Source organism: Meles meles, chromosome 13, assembly GCF_922984935.1.
Source record: "Meles meles chromosome 13, mMelMel3.1 paternal haplotype, whole genome shotgun sequence".
Taxonomy (NCBI): domain Eukaryota; kingdom Metazoa; phylum Chordata; class Mammalia; order Carnivora; family Mustelidae; genus Meles; species Meles meles.
This window is the reverse complement of record NC_060078.1, coordinates 28887459-28905928: the sequence shown is the minus strand read 5'-3', so window position 1 is coordinate 28905928 and position 18470 is coordinate 28887459. Positions and strand designations below refer to the sequence as shown.

General features: G+C 37.2%; 1 protein-coding gene across 1 annotated transcript in view; it reads left to right on the top strand.

The window, feature by feature from the left end:
- The window catches only part of CTNNA3 (catenin alpha 3), a 1394003-nt gene that overhangs the window by 41033 nt on the left and 1334500 nt on the right, over positions 1-18470 (top strand). The window contains exon 2 of the mRNA XM_046026581.1: positions 7514-7617. Within this exon, the coding sequence (XP_045882537.1) occupies positions 7514-7617 (104 nt within the window). The remainder of the gene's footprint in view (positions 1-7513; positions 7618-18470) is intronic.

Below are 18470 nucleotides of genomic sequence, written 5' to 3'. Positions count from 1 at the left end.
ACAGGCAGCAACCTCTTCGACTTCAGCTGCAGCAACTTCTTCCTAGAAACATCGCCAAAGGCAAGGGAAGCAAGGGCAAAAATGAACTATTGAGACTTCATCAAGATCAAAAGCTTTTGCACAGCAAAGTAAACAGTTAACAAAACCAAAAGACAATTGACAGAATGGGAGAAGATATTTGCAAACGACATATCAGATAAAGGGCTAGTATCCAAAATCTATAAAGCACTTATCAAACTCAACACCCAAAGAACAAATAATCCAGTGAAGAAATGGGCAGATGCCATGAATAGACATTTCTGCAAAGAAGACATCCAGATGGCCAACAGACACATGAAAAAGTGCTTAATATCATTCAGCATCAGGGAAATACAAATCAAAACCACAGTGTGATACCACCTCACACCAGTCAGAATGGCTAACAAGTAAGAAAATGACAAGTGTTAGCCAGGATGTGGAGAACGGGGAACACTCCTACACTGTTGATGGGAATACAAGCTGGTGCAGCCACTCTGGAAAACAGTATGGATGTTCCTCAAAAAGTTGAAAATAGAGCTACCCTTGGACCCTGAAACTGCACTACTGGGTATGTACCCTAACAATACAGATGTAGTGATCTGAAGGGGCACATGCACCTGAATGTTTATAGAAGCAATGTCCACAGTAGCCAAGATGGAAAGAGCCTAGATATTCATCAATAGATGAATGGGTAAAGAAGATGTGGTATATATACACAATGGAATATTATGCAGCTATCAAAAAACCTGAAATCTGGCCATTTACAATGATGTGGGTGGAATTGGAGGGTATTATGCAAAGCAAAATAAGTCAATCAGGGAAAGACAATTATCATATGATCTCACTGATATGAGGAATTTGAGAAACAAGAGAGAGGATCATACAGGAAGGGAGGGAAAAATGACACAAAACAAAACCAGAGAGGGAAACAAGGCATAAGAAACTCTTAATCTCAGGAAACGAATTGAGGGTTGCTGGAGTAGAGGGGGGTGGGAGAGATGGGGTGGCTGGGTGATGGACATTGGGGAGGGTATGTCCTATGATGAGCACTGTGAATTGTGTAAGATTGATGAATCACAGACCTGTAACCCTGAAACAAATAATACATTATTTGTTAATTAAAAAAAAAAAAACAGACCTGTCAGAAAGCAGAAGGACAAATATCCTGATTTTCAAAAGAGATAAAAAGATGTCTTCTAAAATTATACTGGACATCTAGGTACCAAACTATCGGAAAACTGAAGAATTAAAATGTAAATAAATGGCAGTAATTACTAGCATTCGGCATGGATTCTCCAGGAGTGAGTTATGTCAAACTAGATTTTTTTAAGTTGAATTCTTAAGTAAGAAGGAAAGGGTGTATTTATTTCAGTAAAACATTAAAAAAGTCCTAACTTATTTTTGATAAGATGAAAAAGTAGATTATTTCACAGAAGTGATTAATAACTGGATGAAAAATTCATATCTACAGTGTTTATTATTTGATCATAAGGTATCTGAAAAGAGATTTCTAGTGGTATCAAAATCAGTTTTCAGGCCTGGCTCTCATTGTTTGGTGATTTAACTGGAGACTATAGAATTCATACTGAATGATTAATGGGTGAATAGAAAACTGGGAGGAGGTGTTAACATGTTGGATTTTCTAATACTAATTTTTGACTGGTGGGAACAAAGGTCTAGATTCTGTAGGGTGAAATGTTAGGAGGAAAAAGTAAAATTCTTCATTTAGGGGCAAAGAAATATTAATCGTCCAAATATATGATGGGGAAATTGCAGTAATCCTTGTAAAAAAGAATTGGACAATTTAGTTCAAAATTGAGTACAGAGAGATTAATTAGGTAAGTCTGATGATGCTGAAATCGAATTTAATAATCTAAAAGGAGAATAAACTGTCACCTTACAGACTGTTAGGAAGTTTATTTTTTTTTTTAAACTAAGTATTTTGTATTAGGGACTTTTCTGTAGGAACCATATTATAGATGATTAGGTTTCTAAGCCATCCCATAAGAATATGTCAACTTATGTGGGCGCCTGGGTGGCTCAGTGGATTAAGCCGCTGCCTTCGGCTCAAGTCATGATCTCAGGGTCCTGGGATCGAGCCCCGCATCGGGCTCTCTGCTCCGCAGGGAGCCTGCTTCCTCCTCTCTCTCTGCCTGCCTCTCTGCATACTAGTGATCTTTGTCTGTCAAATAAATAAATAAAATCTTTAAAAAAAAAGAATTATAGCTTTACTAAGAGGTGTCTGACTTCACAATTTGGGGACGGGATCATGTGTTATAGTAGGGAGAAGTAGGTGGATAATTTTCTCTTCAATGTTTGTGAGGGATTGGCTACCACAAGGCAAATTTTGGAAATGGGTGAAATTTTCCATTGACCTCTATGTGAATCTCTCTGATCAAACATTCTTCTACTGCCAGGATATGACTAGAATACAATGTGGTTTGTGCTATGATAGTGACATATATGGGTGTCAGATGAAGAGTAATGAGCTAGTTCATATGAATGTATGATTAAATATGTGTACCCCATGACCTCTGAGTTAGCTGCATTTAAAAATGAAATGCTTGTTAAATAAAATGAATTTAACATTGATATGAATTCAGTTGCAAGCAGGGAATATAATGGAATAAAGGAGATTCAGGTATTATGGATAAGGTAGATGGGGAGAAAGGAATGATCCACATGGGTGCATTTGCTCCGGTTTAAGAACTCTTCCTGGAGACATCTATTACTTCTGTCAAGTGTTTGTTTTCTTCCCTTTGGATCTGAAAACTGGGATTTTACTCTAGTCTTTTTGTCTTCAAACCTGACCTTTTTCACTTTATAAAATAGTCTTAATTGGAGAGAAGCAAAAAAGTGTCATATTTCTATTCAACATAAGGAAGAACTTTATAAAAGTAACCCCAGGGGTGCCTGGGTGGCTCAGTCAGTTAAGCATCTGCTTTAGGCTCAGGTCATGATCCCAGGGTCTTGGGATGGAGCTCCACGTCAGGCTCCCTGCTTGATGGAAGTCTGCTTGTTCTTTTGTCCTCTGCCCCCACCTTCCTCTCTTATGTGCTGTCTTCCCTCCTTGTGCTCTTTCCCTAGCTATTGTGCACTCCTCTCTTTCTCTCAAATAATAATAATAATAATCTCAGAATCTAATGGTATAGTGAGTATCTCATCATTTCTATTCATCCAAATCCAATACATTGTTGAAATGAAGGATGTTATAGGAGTTATTCTTGAATTGTTTGAGAACTACTCCCTAACTCATTAGATTTTATGGATTATAAAATGCAAATACCCTGGATTATAATACCCACAACTTAGTGGGATTTTTATTTTGGATTCACATAGTGGTATTGCTCTAAGAATTTGGTAACAATTTGTTAGACTCTGACCTTGCTTTAACTTCTTTTGCAAAATTCTGCAGTTTTTTGCCTATTACTGCCATGATCTCCAATCAATCAGGATTACTGAACAGGACAGATACAAAAGATCCAAAAGATTTTTATAAGAAACAGCATTTATTCAAAGAAGAGTAATTATATGTGGCCAAGGTTCTTCAAGGACTTGTTGGTATATTATTTTATAATTTTGCAATGAAAAAAATGAACTTCTCAACAACTTTACTTAATGTGTATTAAAGACATTATCACAGATTTAGAAGATACTTTGGCTGAATTAGGTTTGTCTTTTATCTCTTTGTTGAAAGACATCCTTCTAGTGGGATTATATATGATGTGGATAATTTTTATTCTTAATTTTTTATTTTCCTTGCCTCCAATTTCTGGTGCCAAACGTAGCTTTGAAAATCTGTTGTGAATGGATTTCTGTGAAACGACATGTTTTTAAAGGCTACGAAAGTTCACTTAGATCTTTAGTTCACAATAGTGTCCTCTACTTTTTGTAGATAAAAAAGAACAAAGCAAAGTCAGTAATCTTGACTTGATTTATATGTAGGATATTTCCTGTCACGAGAGAGGTAACAAATAAACTCCTTTATGAGTACTCATTTGCTAGAACCCTATGGTTATGGAAACTGAAGGACATACTTTATTCTACTTTATATTGGCTCCAGGTTATGCAGAAGGGTCATCATGGGAATATCCTATTTTTCAATTTAGATTTGCTTCTGTTAGAGGGAATTAAAGTGGAGGTGGAATGATTGGAAAAAGGGAAAACCAAAACCAGAATCAAGCTAAACCAAAACAAAATATTTCAGTCTTAGAAATGCATTTGAGAGAAACCATTTGGCAATAGTGGTAGAACCTTTCTTAAAACATTGTCTGTATTCAGATGAATAGCTGAGAAAGATCATATTTCTACTTGTAGAAAGGAAATAAAACTAGTGAAAAGGGAATAAAAACAAGGTAGTATACTCCTACATCATATGGCTTTGTATCTTTATATATATTTTTTTAAGATTTGATTTATTTATTTATTTATTTATTTGTCAGAGAGAGAGAGAGAGCGTACACACAGCAGGCAGATGTGGAGAGAGAAGCAGGCTCCCCACCAAGCAAGGAGCCCGATTCGGGACTCGATCCCAGGACCCTGGGACCATGACCTGAGCTGAAGGCAGTGGCCCAACCGATTAAGCCACCCAGGTGTCCCTGTATATATATATTTTAAACCCATGGTTTTTTAAATTAAGTTTTTAATTTTAATTCCAGTATAGTTAACATACAGTGTTATATTAGTTTCAGGTGTGCAATACAGTGATTCAAAAATTCTGTACATTGCTTAGTGCTCATCACATTAAGTGTACTCTTAATCCCCTTCACCTGTTTCACCCATCCTCCTGCCCATCTTCCTTCTGATATGCTTTATTCTAAATGAGTACCCTTAGTTAAGGTTATTATTATTTTTTCAACTGGAACATTTTTTACTTGAAACATATTTCAGAATGCTTCATATATTTTTGTATCATAGAATTACAGTAATTTATTTATACTTTCATTTGAAAAGAAATTCAAGAAATATTTTTTCACTTGATATAATTTGAATAATATTCTTTTTTCCAAAGCAAAAATGTATTTTGAAAAGGAAAGGAATTGTAGGCAGTTTTAGTGGTGTATGGTAAAGTTAAGGATAGACTGAAAACAGGACAACACGGTAGTCTGAAAGGGGGCATAGAGGCCCTGAACAGGCTGTTTGGTTGGGTGTGGAAATGTGCTACATTTCAGAAGGTATACTCTCTCTCTGAATTCAACAGTGTTGGTGGGTTTTATATAAAATTATCAACATTTATAATACAGTTGACCCTTGAGAAACACAAGGATTTAGGGCATTGACACTCCCTCTCCCTTAAAAATTGGCTTATAACTTTTATAGTATTTGCCTCTGTTTAAAAAAAAATTATGGGGGCACCTGGGTCGCTCAGTCAGTTAAGCGTCCAACTCTTGATTTCAGCTCAGGTCATGATCTCAGGGTGTGAGATGGAGCTCCACGTTTGGTACGGCACTGGGCGTGGAACCTGCTTAAGATTCTCTCTCTCTCTCTCTCCCTCTGAGCTCCCCTCCATCTCTCTCTCTCAAAAAACAAAAGCAAATAATAAAATATAAATAAATAAAAATTATGTTATTAATCTAAGAATTATAGTTCATCAAGATAAGAGTTAATTTTAATTATAGTTTTAAGTGTATGTCTCTTTCTGCATGTGTATCAGGTGTACAGTGTGGAAAGGCCTTGGTGAAGCACTTCACTTAAACATACATGTGAAGACCTTGGTTATCTTTGGAATATGTACAGTAACACACTTATGGATCTAGGGAAGGATCTGCTAGAGTAGTAGAGGTTGATGACCAAAGAGATGCAGATTTTATGGAACTAGGCCAATGGGCGTTGACAAAGTCTAGGAGGGGAATGAGAAAAGACCCTTAGGGGAATCAGTTGGGAGGGAACATGGGCCCTACCCTGAGACTGTGATATCCCTTGGAGTTGGAGGCAGGTGTATAGAAAAAAGAACAATTCTATCTCCTAGAATCACTGGGATGGAAAGGAGTTTTGAAGGGATTGATTCTGGATAAGAGAAACACCATAAAAATATCTACTCATTCTTTCCTTCCTCCCTTCCCTTTTCCCACCTATGTACTTGTGATAAAGTTTAATTTATAAATTAGGCACACTAAGAGGTTAATAATAATAATAACTAATGAAACAATTATAACAATATACTGTAATAAAAATTTTGTGATATGGTCTCTCTCTCTCTCTTCTTCAAAATATCTTATTGTACTCAGTCTTCATTTTGTGTGATGGTAAATTGCCTATCAGTTGAGATGAACTGAGGTGAATGACCTAGGCATTGTGATGTAGCCTTAGGCTTCTGTTTATTTTCTGATGATATGTCAGAAGGAGAATCATCTGTTTCTAGACTGGATCATGTTGACTATGGGTAACTGAAGCCACAAAATGCAAAACTCTAGATAAGGGGGTACTACTGTAGTACTTTCTAATTATTTTTGTTTTAGTTTCCCTGGGTGCCATGGGAAATATCTGGATATTTTCTGGGGGTGGAATCTTATGTTCTCTTGCCTACAAATAGAGAAGAAAATGGGTAAAATCTAAGTGGGAAGCTTTTTGCCTTGATAGTAACACATGTTTCTGTGGACTATAAATTTATTATTTTTTTTAACAGACTAAGTTACATATAGGTGATACATGTTTCTTAACTGCTTATCTCTGTGGGCCTTTGATAAATACTTAATTGTGAATAAATTAATACAAATTTGTGGACTTGGTGATTTGGGTAATAGTTTTTATGGCCAACTTGTTCATTTGAATACGTAATAATAAATATGCCACATGTGGTCATTTGAGATATTTGTGTATTCTTATACAAAAATATCACTGGTTTTAAAATTAATGTTAATACATTAAAGATAGCTTGCCATTTTTTTCTTTTTTTGTCTGCCCAAATATCAATCCCTTCTCTCCTTTTATAATAACTATGCCAGTTTAAATTAGTTTATTTTCTGTACAGGAAAGTAAATTGTCCCCTAATTTCTTTTTCAATCAAAACTCTAAAACAGTCCCCCAAACAAATAGAGATGTATAGCATCTTCCAAAGTCCTACTTGCCACCTCATCTGAGTCATTATTAACAAGAACAAGCAAAATATGAATGTTGGCTGTCTCAGTGCTATGATTTCTTGGAAGTTAGAGGACTTGCATGCCATAAGATATGTTGCATCAACTTGGCCATTCATTTTTACTTAAAAATCCTGAACAAATGCAAACCCACCCTGGGTTATTATTTTAGTCAGGAACATACCAACATACATTAATTTGTTAGAGGATTTAACAGACTGCATGACCAGAAAACAGATAGGGAAGGAATTATTTATTTCTCTGTTAGTGGATTTGTCACCCTGGTCCTCTGAGGGCTACAGCCAATATCAGGAAGAGGTGCTGCATACAGATCTCATGCACTCTATGATTTTCATTAGTGCTTCCCTTTAGAAAGTATTTTTCTTTACTAATAAGTATCTTTTCATTTTTGTGCACAGGCAGCATGTCAGCTGAAACACCAGTCACACTGAATATTGATCCTCAGGATCTGCAGGTTCAAACATTTACTGTGGAGAAGCTACTGGAGCCACTCATAATCCAGGTATGAAGACCATGGAAATAACAATATGTAATTTCAGAGGAACTAAAAAATGGGAAAAGTAGATCATGAACCAAGGAAAGATTTGATTATTTATTTATTTATTTTTAAAAGATTTTATTTATTTGACAGAGGTCACAAGTAGGCAGAGAGGCAGAGAGAGAGGAGGAAGCAGGCTCCCTGCGGAGCAGAAAGCCTCTATGCGGGGCTCGATCCCAGTACCCTGGGATCGTGACCTGAGCCGAAGGCAGAGGCTTTAACCCACTGAGCCACCCAGGCGCCCCAAGATTTGATTTTTGTAGAGGGAATATGGCATCTAAAAATTACTTTAAAAAAATACCATGGGGCACCTGGGTGGCTCAGTGGGTTAAGCCTCTGCCTTCAGCTCAGGTCATGATCCCAGAGTCCTGGGATCGAGCCCCACATCGGGCTCTCTGCTCCACAGGGAGCCTGCTTCCCTTCCTCTCCCTCTCTCTCTCTGCCTACCTGTGATCTCTCTCTCTGTCAAATAAATAAATAAAATCTTTAAAAAAAATACCATTAAAACACACACACAAATATATATATTTATAATAATATATTTTGGAAAGTCTCTCCCATTCTTTTTTAAAAGCAATAGCTGTGGGGTGCATGGGTGGCTCAGTCAGTTCAGTATCCAACTCATGATCATGGCGTTGTGAGATTGAATCCTGTGTGTGTCTGAGCTCAGCATGGAGTCTACTTGTCTCTCTCCCTATCCCTGCTTGTGTACACACTCTCTCTCTCAAATAAATAAAATCTTAAAAAAATAAAAGCAACAGCCATAAAAATATGTACATATAGCTTTCAAAGTAACTTTATATAAAATCTCTTGTTTTATAATCATGAAAACTGAGTGAGGCAGGCAGCCTGGTTAAAACCACCCTTATTATATAGATGAGGGGATTGAGCCTAGAGAATTTCTGTGACTTGTCCTAAGGCACAGGGGGTCATTTATCAAATAGGAATTATTTTTAAAATAACAAAATGTGTGAGAAAAGCAGCTATTAGAAACTGTATGATAAAGTCTTTCATAAAGTCAGTAATTCTTTCATAATATACATCATGATTCCTTGGCTTATTATATAAGTCCAGATTTTATTTATTGGAGTTCTTAAAGCAGAGCATGAAAAAGCTTATACTATGCTGTAGATTTAAATTTTTTGTCCTTACTGCAAAATTTATGAGGGAACTTCCCTTAGGCTTATCACACATTGTACCTCCTACAACAAATTATCCCTTTTCTTTTTTTTTATTCAAGTATAATTAACATACAGTATTATATTAGTTTTAGGGATACATTGATTCAATAATTCTGTATATTTCTCAGTGCTTGAGATAAGTGTACTCTTAGTTCCCTTTATCTGTTTCACCCATCACCTCCCATGTTCCCTTTGGCAACCACCAATTTGTACTCTGAATTTATGTCTTTTTTGTGTGTGTGTGTGTTTGTTCATTCATTTGTTTTGTTTCTTAAGTTCCACATTTAAGTGAAATCATATGGTACTTGTCTTTCTCTGACTGACATGTTTCACTTAGTGTTAAACCCTCTAGGGCCATCCATGTTGTTGCAAATGGCAGGACTTCATTCTTTTTTAATGGCTGAATAATATTGTATCATATATGTATACCGCCTCTTCTTTATTCATACATCTGATGGTGGACATTTGGGCCATTTCCGCAACTTGGCTAATGCAGATAATGCTGCAATAAATATGGGAGTGTATATATATATTTTTAATTACTGTTTTTGTATTTTTTGGATAAATATCTAGTAGTGGAATTATTGGATCATATGGTAGTCCTATTTTTAATTTTTTGAGGAACTTCCATACTGTTTTCCAGTGTCTGCCCCAGTTTACATTCCTACCAACAGTGCATGAGGATTCTTTTTCTCTACATTCTTGCCAAAACTTGTTTTTTGTGTTTTTGATTTTAGCCATTCTGACCAGTGTGAAGTGGTATTCCATTGTGGTTTTGATTTGTATTTCTCTGATGCTGAGTGATGTTGAGCACTTTTTTAATGTATCACCAAGTTTTTTGGTGAAATTTTAAAATAAATTCTCACAGTCATTTAAGATTCTGTTTCTATGCAGTTACCAGGTATAAATAGGGAACTGGCCTTCATTTTGGTGACAGCTCATAAAAGCTAGTACACTTATGTGACTTCTTATTTGTTCTGTAACAGTAGAACATTAGAGTTGGTCACTTAAGACTTGCTAATCAGGAGATCCTCCAAGATGGTGGAGGAGTAGGGTATCCTAGTTTTGTGTGGTTCCTGGAAATCAGATAGTTATCAAATTATTCTGTAAACCTACAAAATCAACCAGAGATCTGAGAAAAGAATGCTACAATTCTACAAATAGAAAAGGAAACACTTTTTGCAAGATAGGAGGTAAGGAGACATGAATCCGAGGCAATACATTGGAAGATAAACCTTTAGGAGAGGGAGCCTCTGTAAGCTGGGTACCTGAAAGTGTTATAAGCAGCAGAGCACAAAATTGGAACTTTTAGAAGTTTACCTGAAAGATGCCCAGGAGGTGAAGTAGGTGGAATCCCAGGTGCGACAGCTTGGTCTCAGGAACCCCAGGCTCACAAATAGAATGAGGGTGCCTGAGTGCAGCAGAGTTCCCAGGCATTGGAGTGGGGAAGCCAGTTGCAAACAGTGAGATCCGACTCTGTCTTACTGCTTGGTGTTGCCATAAACTGAGAACCACTGCCTAGTTGGTCTGATGCTCTCTGAGCAAGGGTGCAGCAAGAGACAGAACTGCAGCTAGAGCCCCCTCCCTACCTTGAAAGGAGCTGGGGAGCATGAGCGCCACAGAGTCCATAAAGTTTGGAGATTCGAATTAGGGTGGAGTGCCTGAGATAAAAATGCTCGGTCACAGGCTGGGTCAACATAGAGTGTGGATGGAAACTGAGGAGACAAGTGTAATTGACCACTTTTCTGTGACGGTGCACTGAAGAGTGGGGGACACGAACTTTCAGCTCCTAGGTTGGGGGACAGTTATTTTCACCACCCCCACCAGCTCTGGAGCCCACTTACATTGAGCCTGGCCCCTCAAGGGAGTTGTAGTTCCACTGGGGCAAGGACACCTAAGCATCAGGCAAAAGCCCTCTCCCCCAAAAGACCAGTAGGAACTTCTGGCAAATACCAAGTTTACTAATGGTACAGAACTGAAAACTCTGGCTCTTGGGGAAAGAAGTATATAGCATTTGTGGTTTTTTTCTTATTATCCTTTAGTCCTTCAGTTTTCTATTTTATCATCCTTTTCAGCTATTTTCTTATTTTTTCAATTATTTTTTAAGTCTCTTTTAATTTCACTTATGGTATATATATATATATATATATATATATATATATATATATATTCATTTTTAGCTTCCCTTCATTTTATTCAACTTTACTTTTGTATATATATAAGTTTTTCTTTCTGACCTATTTTGGGAGACCTATTCTAGTTTCTTCTAACACACAGACCAAAATACACCCAGAATCTAGTTTACTGTTCTGTTTGGTTCAACTTCTTATCTGATTTTATTCCCATTTAATTCCCATTTTTCCCCCTTTTCTTTTCTGTTTTATTTCTGTTCTCTTCTGATTAGTGTAGTGTATATTTTTCTGGTATAGTTATTATTCTTTAGTCCTTCAGTTTTATATTTTATTATTCTTTTCAACTATTTTCTTACCAATTAGTTTTTTTAAGTCTTTTTAAATTTTCATTTTTACACTTACAGTTTATATATATACATTTCATTTCTTGTTTCATTTCATTGCATTCAACTACATTTTTGTATATTTATATAAGGTTTTCTTTCTTGCCTATATTGGGATCTAGTTTCTGCTAACAAACAGGATAGGATCCAGTTTATTGTTCTGTTCTGTTCTACTTGTTTGATTTTATTCTCAGTTTTTTCTTTCTTTTTCTTTTCTTTTTTGTTTCTGTTCTCTTCTGATTTGTGTAATATATATTTTTCTGGTGTCATTGTTATGTTTGTATTTTCTATCACTTTCATCTGTTCTTTTCTGGATATAATGACAAGGTGGAAGAACTCACCCCCCAAAAGAGAACAAAAGGCAGAAATCACAGCTAGGGATCTAAAAAATAGGGATATAAGTAAGATGTTGGAACTAGAATTCAAAACAATGATTGTAAAGATAATAGCTGGGCTTGAAAAAAGCATAGAGGTCAGTAGAGAATCCCTTCATGGAGAAATAAAACAACTGAAATCTGGTTGAAATAAAAAATGTTATTTCTGAGATGTAATAATAAAGGCTCTAACTATTAGGATAAATGAGGCAGAACTTAGAGTCAGTGATATAGAAGATAAAATGGTGGAAAATAAGGAAGCTGAGGAAAAGAACAATAAACAACTAATGGATCATGAGGGGAGGATTCAAGAGATCAGCAATACCATAAAGCGAAACAATATTAGAATACTTGGGGTCCCAGAGGAAGAGCCAAAAGAGAGAAAGGGTTAGAAGGATTAATAAAACAAATTATAGCTGAGAACTTCCCTAATCTGGGGAAGAAAACAGGCATTCAAGTCCAGGAGGTACAGGGAACTCTCCTCAAAATCAATAAAAATATGCTAACATCTAGACATATAATAGTGAAACTTGCAAATTTCAGAAATAAAGAAAAAATCCTGAAAGCAGCTCAGGGACAAGAGGTTTTTAACCTGCAAGGGTAGAAACATAAGGCTAGCAGCAGACCTGACCAGAGACCTGACAGGCCAGAAAGGACTGGCATGATATATTTAATGTGCTAAATGGGAAAAATATGCAGCCAAGAATACTTTATCCAGCAAGGCTGTCCGTAAGAATGGAAGGAGGGATGAAGAGCTTCCATGACAAACAGAAACTAAAAGAATTTGTGATCACTAAACCAGCCCTGCAAGATATACTAAAGGGGATTCTTTAAGCAAAGAGAGAGCCCAAAAGTAACAAAGACCAGAAAGGAACAGAACAATATACAGAAACAGTGACTTTACAGGTAATACAAAAGCACAAAATTCATATCTTTCAATAATTACCCTGAATGTAAATTGACTAATGTTCCAGTCAGAAGACACAGGGTATCAGATTGGATTAAAAAAACCCAAGACCCACTGATATGCTATCTCATACATAGCATACAAAAGACTCATTTTAGACCCAAAGACACCTCCACATTGAAAGTGAGGGGGTGGAAAACCATTTATCATGTTAATGGACATCAAAAAAAAGTTGGGGTGGCAATCCCTCTATCAGAAAAATTAGATTTTAGGGGGAGAAGTCAAGATGGCAGAGAAGTAGCAGGCTGAGACTAAATCAGGTAGCAGGAGATCAGCTAGATAGCTTATCAAACCATTGTGAACATCTACAAATCCAATAGGAGATTGAAGAGAAGAAGAGCAGCAATTCTAGAAACAGAAAATCAACCACTTTCTGAAAGGTAGGACTGGTGGAGAAGTGAATCCAAAGTGACAGGAAGATAGACCCTGGTGGGAGGAGCTGGCTTCCGGCAAGAGGCAGAACAACGGAGCACAAAATCAGGACTTTTAAAAGTCTGCTCCACTGAGGGACATTGCTCCAGAGGCTAAACCGGGGTGAAGCCCATGCGGGGTCAGCGTGGCCACAGGTCCCGCGGGGTCACAGAAGGATCAGGGGTGTCTGAGTATTGCAGAGCTCTCAGATATTAGAGCGGGGAAGCCGGCTACAGAGACAGAGTCGAGGAGTGAGCTCTCAACTCGGGGTTACCTTGAACCATAATCCGTGGCACAGGCCACTGCTCTGTGAGTGGAGTCCCCACAAGGTCCAGGGAGACACCTCCTGGAAGAGCATAGGGATCCGTGGGGTTCGGAGACTCCAGGTGGGACTGTGTGCCAGAGACAAAGATGCTTGGTCACAGGTTGGGCTTGGAGCACGGCCAGAGGCCAGGGAGATGGGAATGATTGAGCGCTTTTCTCTGAGGGCACACTGAGGAGTGGGGCCCCGAGCTCTTGACTCTTCTGGGTCGGAGATTGGGAGGCCGCTATTTTCATTCCCGTCCTCCGGAACTCTGCGGAAAGTGTTCAGGGAACAAAAGCTCCTGAAAGCGAACCTGAGCGGATTACTTAGCCTGGCCCCTGGTAAGAGCAGTGCAATTCCGCCTCAAACAAAGATACTTGAGAATACTACACCAGACCCCTCCCCCAGAAGATCAACAAGAAATCCAGCCGAGACCAAGTTCACTTACCAAGGAGAACAGCAGAATTCCAGAGGAGGAGAAAGCAAAGCATGGAATTCATAGCTTTCTCTCCATGATTCTTTAGTCTTGCAGTTAATTAATTTAATTTAATTTTATTTTTCTTCTGCTAAATTTTTTTTTAACTTTTACCCTTTCCTCTTTTAACATTTTTAATTAGTTTATCTTAACAATACATTTCATAAAAAATAATAATAATCTTCTTTGAACCTTCATTATTATAGTCATATTTTATCCTTCATTGTATCTAACTTTATTTTTTATATCACATAGGGTTTTTTCTTCTAAGAAATTTGGGGTACAACTTCTTCTAATAGATCAAAATATACCCTAAATCTAGCTCTGGGCTTGTTCTAGTCCCCAGTCTGAGCAAATTCTCTCCACTTTCTTTTTCTTTATTCTCCCAACTAACTTACTTTATCAACTCTTTTTTAGAAATTAAAAATTTTTTTTTTCATCTTTATAGGCATATTCCATCCCTTCATTTTGTTTACCCTTTTATATGTTTTTCATTCTTTAAAATTTTGGGAGGTAGTTTCTTCTAAGAGACCAAAATACTCCCCAGATGAAGTGGGTGACCCTGTTCTAGTCACCAGACTAATATATATATATATATATATTTTTTTTTTAATTTGTTTTCTTTTTTTAATTTTTTTTTTCTGAACTTCTTTTTATCCCCTTTCTCCTACGGGTCTCTTTTGATTTGGTTAAAGCACATTTTCCTGGGGTCTTTGCCACCCTTTTAGTATTTTATTTGCTCCTTCATATATTCTTATCTGGACAAAATGACAAGGCGGAAAAACTCACCACAAAAAAAAGAACAAGAGGCAGTACCGAAGGCTAGGGACCTAATCAATACGGACATTGGTAATATGTTAGATCTAGGGACGCCTGGGTGGCTCAGTGGGTTAAGCCTCTGCCTTCGGCTTGGGTCATGATCTCAGGGTTCTGGGATCGAGTCCCACATCAGGCTCTCTGCTCAGTGGGGAGCCTGCTTCCCCTCTCTCTCTGCCTGTCTCTCTGTCTACTTGTGATTGCGCGCTCTTTGTCTCTGTCAAATAAATAAATAAAATCTTTTAAAAAAATATGTCAGATCTAGAGTTCACAATGACGATTCTCAGGGTTCTAGCTGGGCTCGAAAAAGGCATGGAAGATATTAGAGATACCCTCTCTGGAGAGATAAAAGCCCTTTGTGGAGAAATGAACTAAAATCTAACCAAGTTGAAATAAAAAAAAAAGCTATTAATGAAGTACAATAAAAAATGGAGGCTCTTACTGCTAGGATAAATGAGACAGAAGAAAGAATTAGTGATATAGAAGACCAAATGACAGAGAATAAAGAAGCTGAGCAAAAGAGAGACAAACAAATACTGGACCACGAGGGGAGAATTCGAGAGATAAGTGACACCATAAGATGAAACAACATGAGAATAATTGGGATTCCAGAAGAAGAAGAAAGAGAGAGGGGAGCAGAAGGTATATTGGAGAGAATTATTGTAGAGAATTTCCCTAATATGGCAAAGGGAACAAGCATTAAAATCCAGAAGGTGCAGAGAACCCTCTTCAGAATCAATAAGAATAGGACCACACCCTTCACCCAATAGTCTTAGCGACAAAGAGAAAATTGTGAAAGCAGCCCGGGAAAAGAAGTCTGTACCATAAAATGGGAAAATATGAGATTGGCAGTGGACTTATCCACGGAGACCTGGCAGGCCATAAAGAACTGGCATGATATATTCAGAGCATTAAACGAGAAAAACATACAGCCAAGAATACTCTATCCAGCTAGGCTATCATTGAAAATAGAAGGAGAGGTAAAAAACTTCCAGGACAAAAACTGAAAGAATTTGTAAACACCAAACCAGCTCTACAGGAAATATTGAAAGGGGTCCTCTAAGCAAAGAGAGAGCCTAAAAGTAGTAGATCAGAAAGGAACAGAGACAATATACAGTAACAGTCACCTTACAGGCAATAATGGCACTAAATTCATATCTCTCAATAGTTACCCTAAATATAAATGGGCTAAATGCCCCAATCAAAAGACACAGGGTATCAGAATGGATTAAAAAAACCAAAACCCATCAATATGCTGTCTAAAGAAACTCATTTTAGACCCGAAGACACCTCCAGATTTAAAGTGAAGGGGTGGAAAACAATTTACCATGCTAATGGACATCAGAAGAAAGCTGGGGTGGCAATCCTTTTATCAGACCAATTAGATTTTAAGCCAAAGACTATAATAAGAGGAAGGACACGATATCATACTCAAAGGGTCTGTCCAACAAGAAGATTTAACAATTTGAAATATCTATGCCCCTAACATGGGAGCAGCCAACTATATAAACCAATTAATAACAAAATCAGAGAAATACATGAATAATAATACAATAATAGTAGGGGACTTTAACACTCCCCTCACTGAAATGGACAGATCATCCAAGCAAAAGATAAATAAGAAGTAAAGGCCTTAAATGACACACTGGACCTGAGGGACATCACAGATATATTCAGAGCATTCCATCCCAAAGCAACAGAATACACATTCTTCTCTAGTGCACATGGAACATTCTCCAGAATAGGTGACATCCTGGGTCATAAATCAGGTCCCAACTGGTATCAAAAGATTGGGATCATTCCCTGTATATTTTCAGACCACAATGCTCTGAAGCTAGAACTCAATCACAAGAGGAAAGTTGGAAAGAACCCAAATACATGGAGACTAAACAGCATCCTTCTAAAGAATGAATGGGTCAACCAGGAAATTAAAGAAGAATTTAAAAAATTCATGGAAACAAATGATAATGAAAACACAACAGTTCAAAATCCGTGGGACACAGCAAAGACAGTCCTGAGAGGAAAGTATATAGCGATACAAGCCTTTCTCAAGAAACAAGAAAGGTCTCAAATACACAACCTAACCCTACACCTAAAGGAGCTGGAGAAAGAACAACAAAGAAAGCCTAAACCCAGCAGGAGAAGAGAAATAATAAAGATCAGAGCAGAAATCAATGAAATAGAAACCAAAAAACAAAAAGAAAAACAAAAACAAAAAAACCCCGCCAAAAACCAATAGAACAAATCAATGAAACTAGGAGCTGGTTCTTTGAAAGAATTAATAAGATTGATAAACCCCTGGCCAGACTTATCAAGAAGAAAAGAGAAAGGACCCAAATAAATAAAATCATGAATGAAAGAGGAGAGATCACAACCAGCACCAAAGAAATACAAACAATTATAAGAACATACTATGAGCACCTCTACACCAACAAATTTGACAATCTGGAAGAAATGGATTCATTCTTAGAGACATATAAACTACCAAAACTGAACCAAGAAGAAATAGAAACCCTGAATGGACCCATAAGCAGTAAGGAGATTGAAGCAGTTATCGAAATCTTCCAACAAACAAGACTCCAGGGCCAGACGGCTTCCCAGGGGAATCCTACCAAACATTTAAAGAAGAGGTAATACTTATTCTCCTGATACTGTTTAAAAAAATAGAAATGGAAGGAAAACTTCCAAACTTATTCTTTGAGGCCAGCATTACCTTGATCCCAAAACCAGACAAAGACCCCATGAAAAAAGAGAATTACAGACCAATAGCCTTGAACACAGATGCAAAAATTCTCACCAAAAATACTAGCCAATAGGATCCAACAGTACATTAAAAGGATTATTCACCACAACCAAGTGGGATTTATTCCTGGGCTGCAAGTTTGGTTCAACATCTGTAAATCAATCAATGGGATACAATACATTAATAAAAGAAAGAATAAGAACCATATGATACTCTCAATAGATGCTGAAAAAGCATTTGACAAGTACAGCATGCCTTCCTGCTCAAAACTCTTCAAAGTGTAGGGATAGAGGGCACGTTCCTCAATATCATCAAAGCCATTTATGAAAAACCCACACCAAATATCATTCTCAGTGGGCAAAAACTGAGAGCTTTCTCCTAAGCTCAGGAACACAGCAGGGCTGTCCACTATCACCACTGCTATTCAACATAGTTCTGGAAGTCCTAGCCTCAGCAATCAGACAACAAAAAGAAATTAAAGCCATCCAAATTGGCAAAGAAGAAGTCAAACTCTCACTCTTTGCAGATGATATGATATTTTATGTGGAAAACCCAAAAGACTCCACTCCAAAACTGCTAGAACTTGTACAGGAATTCAGTAAAGTGTCAAGATATAAAGTCAGTGCACAGAAATCAGTTGCATTTCTTTACACCACCAACAAGACAGAAGAAAGAAAAATTAAGGAGTCAATCCCATTTATAATTGCACCCAAAACAATAAGATACCTAGGAATAAACCTAAGCAAAGAGGCAAAGAATCTATACTCAGAAAACTATAAAGTACTCATGAAAGAAATGGAGGAAGACACGAAGAAATGGAAAAATGCTCCATGTTCCTGGATTGGAAGAACAAATATTACGAAAATGTCGATGCTACCTAAAGCAATCTACACATTTAAAGCAATCTCTATGAAAATCCCATCCATTTTTTTCAAAGAAATGGAACAAATAATCCTAAAATTTATATGGAACCAGAAAAGACCTCGAATAGCCAAGGAAATATTGAAAAAGAAAGCCAGAGTTGGTGGCAT